Genomic DNA, 14,628 nt, shown 5'->3' with positions numbered 1-14,628 from the left:
CAATTCGTTCCTGTTTGTCTACTAGGAAACCATATTTTGTAAACATTAATGGCGTAATCAGCCCAAATAGTATCACATCTGGCCTCTGCAGGGCACTGGTGCGTATCATAAGGTGGGCATTTATTTCCCATTCATTTTGCCACGTTTATCCTTTATAAACGGCACCAAGGACATAGTACAAAGTACAACGGGATAGTTTATATTTTCTATCCAAACTAATTAATGGTCAAATGGAGACCAATGCCCTGCTATCCTTAGGGTTATAAGGTCCCATCATTCAGTTCCAAAAACCTTTACCCACTCTATATGTACCTTTTAGCAATAAAAACTACTATTATAATTACATTATTGTTAGAATGAGGATATTGGTCAATTAGGATCACTTATTTATTTGTACCTACAGTTAATAAAATGATTGTTTTTTCAAAAATGTAAAATGTATTTTCCTATTTCATGTTTTTATATTCTATGTAATGTACTAATTTTATTAAAATATTCAAACTGTATATATGTACATTGTGCTGTTCTCATCCAGTACATTTAAATAAGAATAGAAAAATTATTGCGAAATAAAAATTGGAACAACTTCAGAGTTGCTTTTCTTTCTGTATTTTTTGTATAATTTAAAATTGCATTTAGATTAATTAAATAGAATATACATCTGTAGAGTATAATTGAAATGACACTATACATATTATTAAGTAGTTGAGGTTGTTGTAAACTATAACTTTTAAACGATGAGATATTTTCTAGTTTAGAGATGCTACAACTCAATTAGCTGCCAGGGTGATTAATAACAAAACTCACCACAAAACACTTAACTTTTTAAAACCCAATGGTACTAAGTTTCAAAACTACTTCAAGTATACTCTTCACAGAGTCTAATACAACTTTTACTACCCACTAATCAGAAACTAATTCGTTTAGTTCTTTCTAAGCTTTAGCAGTTGAACATGTTTCACATATTTAAACAATTATAAACACTTAAATGTTGTTCCACTGCACGAATGAGTTACGATCACGTCCAACAATGTTAACCATTTAAGTATATTTTGTTCCATTCTATTTAGATTTCAAACATGTGAACAACAATTTTAAAATGCTGGCAATTTTATGTTGAAATTGAGAAATCGGGGAATATCCAAATTCATAAAATATTAATGTGACTTTCCAGTAAACTTTTTTGTATTAATGGTAAAAAAACGTTTGTAAAATGTAGTATTACATTTTCAAATGTTTTATTTTATTAATTCTCTTTTTTATTAAAATATATTCAATCTGTTTTACAATAAAAAACAATTAGTAATAAGGATAACAATATAGAAGATATACAAACATGAATAACGTGAAGAGGAGACCGTTCATTAACAGAACCTCAGAAATTTTATTTCCCCTATTTTAGGAGATCTCTAGATTATTTTCTTTTTGATCGACTGTGAGTTTGTGGTAATGTAAGAGAGGACATCATTTGAATGACGGGGCTTATATGGTTTGTTTGTTAATTTTGAATGGAAACTTCTGTTGTGGCTTTTTGCAAGCTCGTTTACTGATTGAATTTTTAGGTCATTATGGAGGGCTGCATTTGTTATGTACCATGAAGCACCGGTGATAAGTCTTAGGGTAATTTACTGGAAGGCTTGAATAGGGCGAATGTTTGCAGGTTTGGCTTGGCCCCAAATTCGGATGCCGTATGGCCTTCTGGCCTGATGATTACTTAGTGTAGGATTAGTTTGTTTTCGAGACTTATGTTTGATTTTAGTAGAAGTCTATTAAGATGGAGGCGGGAGTTAAGTTGTTTTCGTTTTTGCTTGGTGTGTTTGACCAGGTTAATCTTTTATCTACAGTTATACCTAGGTATTTACTATTTAGTTGACTGGTGAAGTGGAATTTGTTTGTTATTAAACTTTAGTGAGGTACATTCCCTTTTGTTTAGTGAAAAATTCACCTGTGCAGATTTATCGTCATTAATTTTCCAGTCATTGGACCAAGATTCTATTTTATTTAAACGTAATTGTAATTTTTAAATGTTAGATATAAAAATAAAATGTTAAAGGAATTTCTAACTCAAAATTATTTGCAAATGTTCGTGATTTTGTCATTTTGATTAATTTGATCGAAATTTGAACTTCCAGTCCACATATAAAAATTATTATGAATTAACACTGAATTTTTTTTAAAAATTAAATTTGATAGCAATTTTAATTTAATTTAATAAATTAACATTATATTACATTTTCAAGTTTCTTATTAAGGCAAAATATTTTCATTTCTTCTCTCAGAAGCATAAATAAACTGTTTGAAATGAGTAGCTTAAAAAAAATCAAGCTCATACTATTATGTAACTATTACTTACCAGTAACCATTTTCAGATGGCCAGGCGGTTGACGAAGTGAATTGTTTTTTTTCATTTACGTAAAGAGACTGAGATCTATAATTGGTACTATATGTACCTATAATGTAATGTTTTTATTTTATTTTCATGTTTTGAACCAATTTCACATTTATTGATTTTATTATTTTCTTTATGGACCAACTATCTCACGATGGTAAGGGTTAGTATAAGGGTTAGGGGGGTGGATGAGGTTTCTGAATATAGGCTATTTTATATACTACTAACATCAATCAACATTGAAAACATTTAAAATAACAATATTACAGTAGTTGATATCGCGAGTAGACATATTATTAATTAAAAATAAAACCAAGAGACGTGAAGCAGTGTATATATACCTACCTACACACGACTTAATTAAAACTTTTAAACGCGCCAGTAGATATTTTTATTACACTGCCCGCCCAGAGTCAGAATGAAGTGTGGAAATGAAAAAAAAGCCATAAGCATTATTAAATGACAGAAAATTGCACTAATCATCTAATTTTAAGGCAGTTCTAAATTTAATGGTCACAGAGACGTAACGACTCAAGACGAGATCGCGGGGAGGGGACTGCCAACGACCGTCTGCTCGAGCTGTCACCTCGGTAAATGTAAGTATAGACGTTTAAGTCAAACACAAAAATATAATAAAACATAATATATATAGACATCGTATCTATATGTGACGGTGTTTCTCTGTTCTCTTTATATATTGGTATTATTTTGCTACAAAACGCAGTATACTTTTTGGCGCTTTGGCCGAGTGTCTGCGTTGCCGCCGATACAATATTAGATAGCCATTAAGAGTTGGACGGTGTAAATTGTTTCGTTTTTCATTATATACGTCGTCACAAAGACGACATTTTTATTCCACATAATAACTAAGGTTTATATAAGACAATTCCATTGGTAGAAAACAATTTTTTACAAGAAGTACCTATAACAGGCGACAGTGCAAGACATTATACTATATAGTTTTGTATGATAATAAGACAGTATTAACCAAACTACACGCATCTATAATATACTTAATTGTATAATTAGTTACGTTGAATAAATATATTTTTGCAACATTTAAAAATACTGACATTTATTTACAATAAAATAAAATAATAATGATGTTAGGTACGTATAATATTATATTTGAACGGTTGGATTTTTTTCGTTTTTGGTCACAACATTTGTTATACAATGGTTACAATATCAAACTAACACAAACAATCATTTTTGGGAACATAGAAATGGTAGTAGTATAAATAAACAATGATGGACTAAAATATATAAAATATAAGTGTACAGGTAAGTATAATAGATATATTATCTAGTAAAAATACATAATACGATGGACACAACGAGAACCGCTTTCAGAATTAATACTTAAGTAATAAACACACTAGCTCCTCGATCACCAGAGAGAGGTATATACCTACAACTTTTACAAGTATAAAATATAAGTAAAAACAAAAGAAAATCTCTAAAAAGTACAAAACTTAGAATATTTATATTTTGTTTTATCGATCTTAAGCTTTGGAAACTATGGCATTTAGCATTTTGTGGAGGAGGGGGTACGGTTGGTTGATAAACACATGTACGTGGAACTAGGATTTGTCACTAAAAATCCGTGTGGTCACCCATCTGGTAACTAACGACGCCGGACGCCGGTCGACGCTTGACCTCAAAACACTCAAGTGACTGAGGCCAATCGCCAAGCCACACCTGTGGACCTCGAATATTGATTGTTTTGGTTTTTATTTGCATAATATATACTTCTCCCTAATGTTCTAAACACTTATTTAACGAATATTGACTAGGTGCTTTTCTCTGAAATTTTCACAATGTGGAGTACAAAAATCACTATATTATAATATTTCTTGGGGACATTAATTCATATTTTTCGCAATGTATTCATTAAAAACCGTCATCGGAAATTTTCAAATCACCGTGTACGGATAATAAATAAATAGTAATATTATACAGATATCATATAGGCAATGCTAATATACGCATTAAATAAAACTAGTCAGGCACATTTAAAAATTACAAGTTGAAAAAAAATGACATTTAATATAAATTTGTACAACATAGGAAAACTAAAATATATAAACTTATTTGGTATAAAAAATGTATTTTTTTTTACAAAAATTGTTGCGTTTTTTAAGCACACGAGATTTCACGAGTTGGTATTTTAGATTCGGCGAGGGACGACTTTGGTGCATAATAGTAAAATATTCGTCGTTAATCGGTTTGGTATGAATATATTTTTATTATTATTATTATTAATAATAATATCATAAGGTCGCGACGATTTAAAACGATGCTGGCTTGTCAGTAGTTTGTCACGTACATTTTATACTATTCGAAATTTGGAATGTAAACAAATTTTTATATTGTCTAAACACAATTTATTAACATGCACGTTCTACTACATGTATGTATTCCCTAACTAGAATAGAGCTACATTTGATAGAGACGAACAAGTTTATCATCTATACATATTTTTACTGTAAGGTATAATTTATTATGTGATATATTTATATGTTGTGTAATATAATTCAGAATAGAACACGGCGTATATTATGATATATTAATATCAAGGAAGTACAAAATTAATAAACATATTTTTCTCATTTTTATACAACTTAAAAATGGCACATTGCGGGAAGTCAACGGAAATAATACATTATATTATTATATACTTATATTATAATATTATTGTACATTTTATACGGAAGAATACTGAACGTTCACTGAATACCGATGAGTGATGCTGCGAAATATAAATAAATAAATTAAAAATGGTTACTTAAAACCCTGAGTGGGCGGGGGAGGGCAATAAGCGCACTCGGAGGAAGCGGAGCGTGGTGTTAAGATCCTAGACTTGGCGGGGGCAGAGTTTACGATAATATTGTAGTTTTTCGGTGAGTATAAAATATAATACAATAATCAATAAGTATTATTCAACTATCATTATTATTATATTCATTTGTGTAGGTATGATAAAAAAATATAATGATGGTCGCATGCATGGACGTACAGCTAAGAGGATATATTACATAACACTAAAAAAAATAGTATGAGTAATAATTTATAGACATAAGTAAGTATAGTAGGTAGGCATAATATGATTGTAATAATATTACGTTATATTATTGTCGTTAGGATCAGGTCGAACGCGGACGATGTGGATTCGATTTGCGGTAGCGCGTCGGCGGGGCCCGTGCACGAACCGATCGCGGCGAACACAACATAATAATAATAATAAAATAATATATAAAATGATAATATTATATAATAAGAAAAGCAGTACAGTGTTTGTATAAAATATATATGACAATAATAGTAATAATAACAATATAAGTGCGTATGATATAATTATGTATTGTATTATTATTATTATCATTATTAATATTATTACGGTTAATTGTCGTTAAAATGTAGGAACTCGTCTGTCGGAGCCGTGGCCGCCAAAGCCGCCACCGCGTCGTCGTCTTCGTCGTCGTCGCCACCGCCGTCCGCGTCGGCGATCGACGACGGGGCAACGACCGTGGTAACCGCCTGGACCGCGACCACGGGTTCCAGCGGTGGTGATGGCGGAGCGTCCGTCTCCGATTTTTTCCCGGCCTTTGCGCCGTGTTGCCGCTGCGGCTTATCGCCTTTGCCACCCTTGCCGCCGCCGGCCGTGGGTTTTTTCGATTTCTTTTTCCGGCCGGCGGCGTCCACTTTCCGGTGACTGATTTCGTCGCCGCCGTCGCCACACCGATTGTTGTTCTTCTTGTTTCCGCCGCAGTCTTCGTCCTCTCTGCTGCCACTGTCCCTGTTCCCGTCGTCCTTGTTCTTCTTCCGGCCGCCGCCGCCGCCGCCGCCGCCTTTGACTTGGCACTTGCGGCCTTGGGACTTGCGGTGCTTGGCGGTGGCGTGCGGTGGCCCCATGTGCGGTGGACACGCGTGCTGGTGCCGGTGCGCGTGTGGTATGGACGCCGGCCACTCGGCCGACTGCAAAGGCCGCCGGTTGGCCAACAGCCGTTCTACCCGTTCCGCCGGCACTGGTTGCGTCAGCACCCGCGTGTAAGTGGACAGCTTGCCGAGAGGCGCGTCCGCCTTTATCTGCACCTTGCGAGGGGTGCCCCGCTTGTTGAGCGCCAGGTAAAGGGTGCGCCGGTCGTTGGTGTACTTGACAGACGAGTACGTGTTGTAATGGTTCTGTTCGATCATCTCGTTGAACACGCATTCGTCCTCGAAGTCCTTCTGCAACAGACAAGAGAAAACATCAGCATGACAGTTACAATATGATATACACGGGTCAAAGGCTCAGTAATAATGATGAGATGGTAGTGGACATCCGTGGACCCTTTAGTCGACTAAGGGCCGTTCTTACAATGTCCCATTAAAGTTGACGGACACTTAACAGGTGGGGAGTTCTGCCGGTAGTAAAATGTTAATCGCCGATCAACCGACACTTAACCGGACATTGTAAGAACCAGCCTAAAACGACTTCAACTAATGGTGAAATTAAATTATTATATTAAGTACCAATTTATGACAATATAGATACATCGATTTGTACCAGCTTATGCCCCGAACGGCTGTATAGGCCGCGATTCGGGCCATGGATTTGGGCAGTTGGTTAAGGCTACTGCAGAAGTGTATGATATTCTCGATGGTTTGACAGTTACGTCGAGATATGAGAGGGCAACGAAACGGATTCCCGTTCTACTTATACATCGAAGAGTATAAACTACGGGAGCCATTTATGTCCTATTATGTATGTGGTATTCAGCGGTTCTCAACTTTTGAGTGTTGGAGAGCCTTTGATAATGTTCAATACCCGCCTGCCCCCGCCACCATATTTTTTCTATTATCATGACTAAAATAAAATATTAATCTTCATTTATTACTTTTTTTTTTACTTATATTGATAAAATTGTTTATAATTATATTTTAGGTAATCCATTCAAAAATATTCATGACCCAAAATTGGATCGCAACCCTATGGTTGGGAAACGCTGCTATATACACCCTCCACACGACGAAAACCATCAGGAACGAATTACCATGTGCCGCTTTTTTGCCAGTGCCATCAATCGCTACGGATGGATTCCATATTTTTTGACACGACTTACCCAATAATCCTCCCCCAAGAAACCTCCGAAGAATTCTTTGCACCATTATGGTATAGAGAACTTCGTACATAGTTTACACTTAACAGCCCGATATAACAATGTACATTCTCCGGGCTATGGATTGGACGATAAACGAAACGACATATCAGTTTTCGGTCGATATAAATTCCTAAATCGGGACAGTACATGATATTACGTATTATTGGCCAGAAAACTCCTTATGCATTTTTGGGAAAGGAATTTCCATTTTTTTTATGACTCTTGTCGAATAGATAGGGCGGCAAAGAGGCCAACCTTCCTTTCTGTTGGCGATGGTCAGACCATTATATTTTAGATTCTGAACGAATAGAGAAACCAATTGGTTGTATAATATCGTTTAGCTATTCATTCTTTTTTTGGGAAACCATATTTTGAGATATTAAATTTAATTAAATAGTTTTTATGAACAATTAGATTTTATTCGAATTATTTACAATTTACAAACCATTTCCAGTAAAGTTTCTACATTTTTTGTAATTGGTTTGTAAACAAACCTAGCGGCGAAAGTAACTGTTCTTTGTAGAATTGATCTTAATTCTGAACATCATAAAAACATATATTATTACTTGTACCTATACTTCAAATAATTTTTTATTGAAGAGTATGAGAAGTAAAGACGGACGTGTGTAATATAAATACAATACATACGTACCTACCTACTTAATAATTTAAATTGTTGTTTAAAAACAATTTAAATACTTGTACAGATAAATTAATCACATTTTAAAACTCCAAACATAAACGTCGACTTATATTATGACCAACGCAGATAAAAACTACACGTACCTACTAATTATTCATGAAAACATTTTTTTTCTTCAAATAAAATATTGCCTGTATTTTTAGTAATGGACATACACGATGATAAACGCAATGTTTAACTATTTGTCATTTTTTTAGTAGGTAATACAATTATTATTCCACACTAAACGGTAAAACGTTATCTGCGCTTATTTTTAAAAGGTTTCTTATCGGCAAAAGAAATTTAAAAAAATTGACGTACACAGTTGGTGCGTGAAATTAAGCGACCTAGTAGAATTTTTCCGCACGAACCATTTAAGCGGTATGTAGGAATATACTCGACACAGTCTCAAATTCGAAACGGGTTTGGCAAATTTTGTACCACTACATACCCCACCACCCACTTACCCGAAGGTTCACATACAACGCACGTCTCTCAGAAATGCATTGCATTCAGTATTAATTTCGTCCACATTATTGCATGTCACTATACGAGTATTCTTTAATTCTTTGAATAAAACTATACAGGTATAATATGGATACAGAATCCGGTACCCTGTTTACAAAATTCTGTATGACGTACAACATGCCCACGACAAAATAAATCATTAGATAAAAAAAATCGTACATCGTTTGTATTTTTGTGTACAAAGGTCCGTTATAATATCATACTCTTCTACGTTCCTACATATAAGTAACATAAATCCACCACCTATGATCCATATTTTATAAGATGCAATTTTTTAATGTGCATAAAAATTAAGACTAGGTTCGGTTGTATTGTCGTATTTATTATATTGTTTTACGTGAAAATGAAATAGTTCTGAATTATCGAGTATAATATTACCATACGAAGCAGACGAAATGCACATTTAATTCTTTTTTTAAGAGGGCTCAAAAATGATACACATTAAAATAACTTCAAGTACTTTAAACGGTTCTACTTATTTTAATAGAGTCATCGCATGGACGTACATGAATGGTTAAATAGACGAGAATGGGAAATTCACATCATTAAAGCTAAAAAAAAAAATAATAGTAATAATAATAAACAATACGTGTGTAGTAGTAATGTGTAAACAAAATAACATCGTTCTTACTAATAGCCTCTTTACAGCACTTTAATTCTAAAATAACTTTAATAGATTTTCAATGTATTGATTAATATTGTACGTTTTATTGTCATCAATGGATTCAGAAATAGAAAATTAATTGTTAATCTGAAAATAGCTCCATCACTTAACTTTTGAAGTTGAGGCGTTTGAATACACATTATTTATACTGGTGTGTATTTCTTTCAACGTCGGGATCCCAATGAACAATATTCCAAGTATCTCAAACGCAGTTTTATTCGACATATAATTTTTTTTTAAGTTCTTTATACATAGCTGACCGTACAATAAACGGTTTACACTTGAAGTTAAAACTATTTTTAACATTGATCCGTGTGGGCAAAATTAATGAAAATTTCGCCACTTTCAAAGTACAATTTTCCAACGGTTGTGTGTGTTACATTTTATTGTGTACATACTTATAATAGATCACAAATACTATTTTAACGGTTGTTTAATCACGTGGCTTAGAATTCAAAGTGCACTGAAAACACGGTATTGAATACTTGCCAATTAAGTCGTTTTGGGGCTAATAAAAATGTATATTACTAGTTGCTATAATGACATATTATGTTCCATAGACTATAATAATTATTGGTTTTTGCGCAATTAAATATTTAATATATAGGTGACTATTTACTACTCTTTAGTACAATTTATACACAGTAGGTAATTTTAATAAACAAATAAAATATAACGACTATTAATAATTATAATAATAATACAAATTGCATACGCATCTATATATGATTATTATTTCTTACTGGGAAAATTTCAATTAGTCATCAAAAATATAAAATCATAGATACATAGGAAAACATATACTTTCGTTCATTGATCAATATTTGAAAATTATATTACCTATTATATTCTCATAAGACTTCAAATTACTTTTAATTTTAATTTTCATATTTATTAGTATATATATTATTTCATGTATAAATGTCTGTTCGGTTTTAATTATTAATTTTCAGTTTATATATTTCTTTTACTAGATGTCAATGGATTTCAACACGTCGTTTTGGTATCACCTTCGATAAAAAACGTTTAGTATCAATGGCGGTGTGTCAAAAAAAAAAAACTTTTGAAATATTGGCAAGGTCCCTATGTGTCTGGCTTTCTTCTCTGGTGTTTAATTTTAGAATACAAATAGAAAACAACCCTTTTCTGATTTCGTTCACAAATTTTTGAGTAGTATTATAATTGAACTATTTGTATCATTCCACTTTTCAAAATATGGAGTACTAAAATGCCCATAGTGTATTACAATAATAATTAGTGTAATAAACATAATATTTTTGATCAAATGGTTTTCAAATATTTCAATTCAAATCAATTAACATAGTATTCATAATAATTGAGAATATTAAAATGCAGTTGGTAGGGTGAGTTGATGTAATATTTTTGGTATTTAAGCAATAATAGGTGATGGTCAAAGTATCCAACTGTTAATTGATACAATTTTAATATTTCAAGACTACTTAAATCTGAAACGAAGATGTATTGATATAAAATATAAAATATAAGAAAGTTAAAAGTATATTAATAAAATGCATTGTGATCATAACTTAAAATACAGATACTATCTAGTAATAAGAATAAATATAATATAAATGTCTCATTTGTATTATTTTTAGTAGTATTGAGCCATTACTAATTTTAAATAAATGTTCTATAAACGTCTCTCGATCAACGTAAATATATACTTAAGATGTATCCAGTAAACATCATACATGTATAGACTATATCGTATTTCGGTGTGAATTTTTGGTCAAGATCTATTAATCAAACGAATTATTACTATATTTACAAAAACACCGGTAATACTATGCATTAATACTTAGTATTTTTTTTTGGGAAATGAAGGTACCTATAGCATAAAATACTTACGAAAATATCTGAAATATTTTCCTTTTTTTAATAAATATTAACTTATATAGTTTAGAGTAGCTCAGAGTACTTTTCAAAAACTTCGATGTATAAATTAATGTTTAACGAATATGTTTTATAAGCATTTGAAGTTTATAATAATTATTTAAAAATATAAAATCCTGAATATTTTACTTTGGGTGTAGATACTTATTATGGCAATCGTCCTACGTCAAATAAATCTGGCTAACTCTTTGGGTACACAAAAAGGTTTGTGTTGGCATTATAATAATTATACACACTTGAAATAATTTAATGCGATAGGTACACACATCGAGACCAATAAAAAAGGGTCCTTTCTCCGAATCCTCTTAAAACTATATTTACTATGTATATAAAATATGAAGTAAGTGGACGGCGATAAATAAATATCTCCATAATTTTATTTAAAACACAATGTAGACACATATTATTCATTTATACGCAGTTGCCCGTGTCGCTATTTGGTAGGTAACGAAGATAGATTAAACGGCCAAAACAATATACAATACCTTATGACTTATAGCAATAATATATACAGCTCGTCGTTTAGTTTGATATAATATATAATATGTTTAATGTAGACTGTACCAGTTGTTGACATTGGAACATTAATAATATTCACATTACATTGGGTACGTTATGTACTGCAGTCCGAATGTCTGAGCTTGGAGCCATGCTGATATCGTAAAATATGATAATTGCGTGGAATATAATGTCTTCAAACAATGGGAATGAAAAAAGCGCACAGAACTTCGGTCCGGCCGACCTGCAGCTGCGCTAAATGGTGCAGTCAAGCGAGGCACGATTGAAACCGAAACGAGTTGTGTCGGTGTTAAATACGTACGCCCACAGAAAAATAGTAGTAATAAAATGCCATATGCATTAACATTTATTTGAAAAAAAATGTTTTGACGTTAAGACCTCAAGAAAAATCTCGATCGATAGGTATGTAATATTTCATTTTTATATCGCGACCCGTCACACAGTACATTATAGAGTATATTTTGTACTTGCGCGTCACACGTTTTGCAAAAAAAAAAAAATGAAAAAATGAAAAAAACAAAAAAATATTCACATATAAAATAATCATAAATAAACCGACTTAAAGGACTAATATTTTATTAGATCATATGTATGTACCTATATGCGACGACTGTGACAAAATAAATGGGGCGTCAAGAGCTGACTGCTGCAGCAGTGAGAAAGAAAGGAAAAAAATTCCTATCCTAATAGGTAATAATATAATGGGGGGTTAGTGCGACACTATAAAAACGAACGCGAAACAACGTCATCGCCGGACGAATGGGTTCCGCCACCGCCGCCGACGCAACTACTCGTGCGGTCTCGTCCTCCCGGTCGTATATCATAAACGTCAAACCGGTAAAAAAAAAAATAAAATAATACGAAAAAACTCACGCAAGAACTCACACAGGTGGCATCGCAACCAAAGAACTCGGTAGTAGTATGGGTTTTGCGATTCGCACAAAGATTTGCCGGCGAGATATAAGTACGCGACACGACGGCTTTCGGTGTCTCCTGCGGCGGCAGCAAGGTGGTCGAGGACAAGGAGGAAGGAGCGGGAGGTAACGGTGACCTGGCAGAGGGGTAGACACTGGCCAGGTGTGGTGGACACGGTGTAATGTTATTGTTGTTATTATTAATATTACGTAAGCGGAGTAGATTGGCGAGGTGACGACGAGAATCTCTGGCTCGATAAATTGGATATTATTGTGTTACAGTGATATATAAATTACGTAGTATTATATAGCATTGAAATAACGATTTCGTCGCGAGGCGCTTCTCCCGAGATCGAAACGTACCGATAATATTATAATATATCGAGAATAGTTTCAAGACGAGACACTGCAAGCGGTTACAGTGTATAATGTCATTATTAATCCCGGATCGTCGAGCGTTGTCCGAAAAATATCATCGATTACCAGTGACCACTTTATCAACCGTATACGATGTGGTAGGTCGTAGGTAGTGCATATGGTATAGATATTAATGTATTATATATCGTCCAATCGGCGAACAGTAACCCGTTTTCATTACAGTATATTTTACCCGTACATATATAATACGATTTTACAAAAAGATTTAGTGATCGGCACAGAAGGTATTTTTTTTAATATTACGTTATACTACATACTTATGAGTATGAGTTTTACCGATAAACTATTATAATAAGTATACCAAACGTGTGTTTGTGTGTGTGTGAACCGATGTCGATTTAGTTGTGAAAACGTTTAAACTATACACACACTATATACAAATAATAATTATATTATACTCAACCACGGTGGGCATTATTATATTTTTATAGTATGTTATGGTAAACACACGCCTAAACCTACTCTTGACTTGCACGATAACTATTACATGTTTCGAGAGGGCGAAATCCACTGCAACGGCGATTGTTGTATTCGTTGTCCTTCACGCCGCCGTCACTCCGGCTATAGACGAATAATTAAATTATAACATTTTACAAAACAAATCATTTCGTTGATATAATTTCGTGCACGCACCATAAAATCGTACCGACTATAATAGGTGTAATAATAAAATATTATGTTCCATTAATTGTACCTACACCACGAGCGTCTACACACATCGAAGATAAAGTTCATAACATTTAGAGCTCGGCCGACGTTACAGGTTGTTGTATCATCAGGTGTTGGACACATTTTAACCACCGCAGTAAGACCGATATACTAATATACTCAACATTTTATTCGCGAACAGTTAACATCGCCGCCTTTGAAATTTTGAATTTTTTTTTTTCTTTAGTTTCCTAATGATATATGTTTTTAAATCGGTTCGTGGAACAGGCGCTGTGCACTTCAGGATCGATTGACGGCTTAACGTATTATAGGTCAAATATGTCGGTGCGGTTAATCGAATGTCTGATAAAAGTGATATCGGTTCAGGTGTAAAAATATAACGGCCGCGGATCGACTTATCGCCATCAAGAACAGCGCAATGCGTTCGTAATTTAATCAATGTCGTTGGCGCGTCTAAAAGACATGCACAACTCGGGTGGCAGTGATTTGCTAACATATAATATTAATGCAGCTGCACAATAAATTGCAATTATACAACGATACCTAATTATTGCCCTTATATAGCGATTGTCGTTTCCGACAACGTAACGTATAACTGTATATAGGATGAGAGTTAATTGAACCGTCGAGTGTATTATAATTTTTTTTAAAAACATCACTCTCCAACAAATATATATATATAGTCAGTCGTACAAAGAAAACGCATACACATTATTATTATACATACCTAATATACACACGTATAACACTGGGTGTCGCACCGCTCG

At 33.4% G+C, this 14,628-nt stretch overlaps 1 protein-coding gene across 1 annotated transcript in view; it reads right to left on the bottom strand.

Annotated features, from left to right (window-relative positions):
• Positions 1-4,212: 4,212 nt before the first annotated feature.
• The window catches only part of LOC111026914, a 74,930-nt gene continuing 64,514 nt past the window's right edge, over positions 4,213-14,628 (bottom strand). Inside the window, exon 3 of the mRNA XM_022305097.1 lies at positions 4,213-6,619. Coding sequence (XP_022160789.1) covers positions 5,792-6,619 — 828 coding nt within the window. The 3' untranslated portion in view covers positions 4,213-5,791. The remainder of the gene's footprint in view (positions 6,620-14,628) is intronic.

Source organism: Myzus persicae, unplaced genomic scaffold (assembly GCF_001856785.1).
Source record: "Myzus persicae strain clone G006 unplaced genomic scaffold, MPER_G0061.0, whole genome shotgun sequence".
Lineage (NCBI taxonomy): Eukaryota > Metazoa > Arthropoda > Insecta > Hemiptera > Aphididae > Myzus > Myzus persicae.
This window is presented reverse-complemented; position numbering and strand designations above follow the sequence as displayed.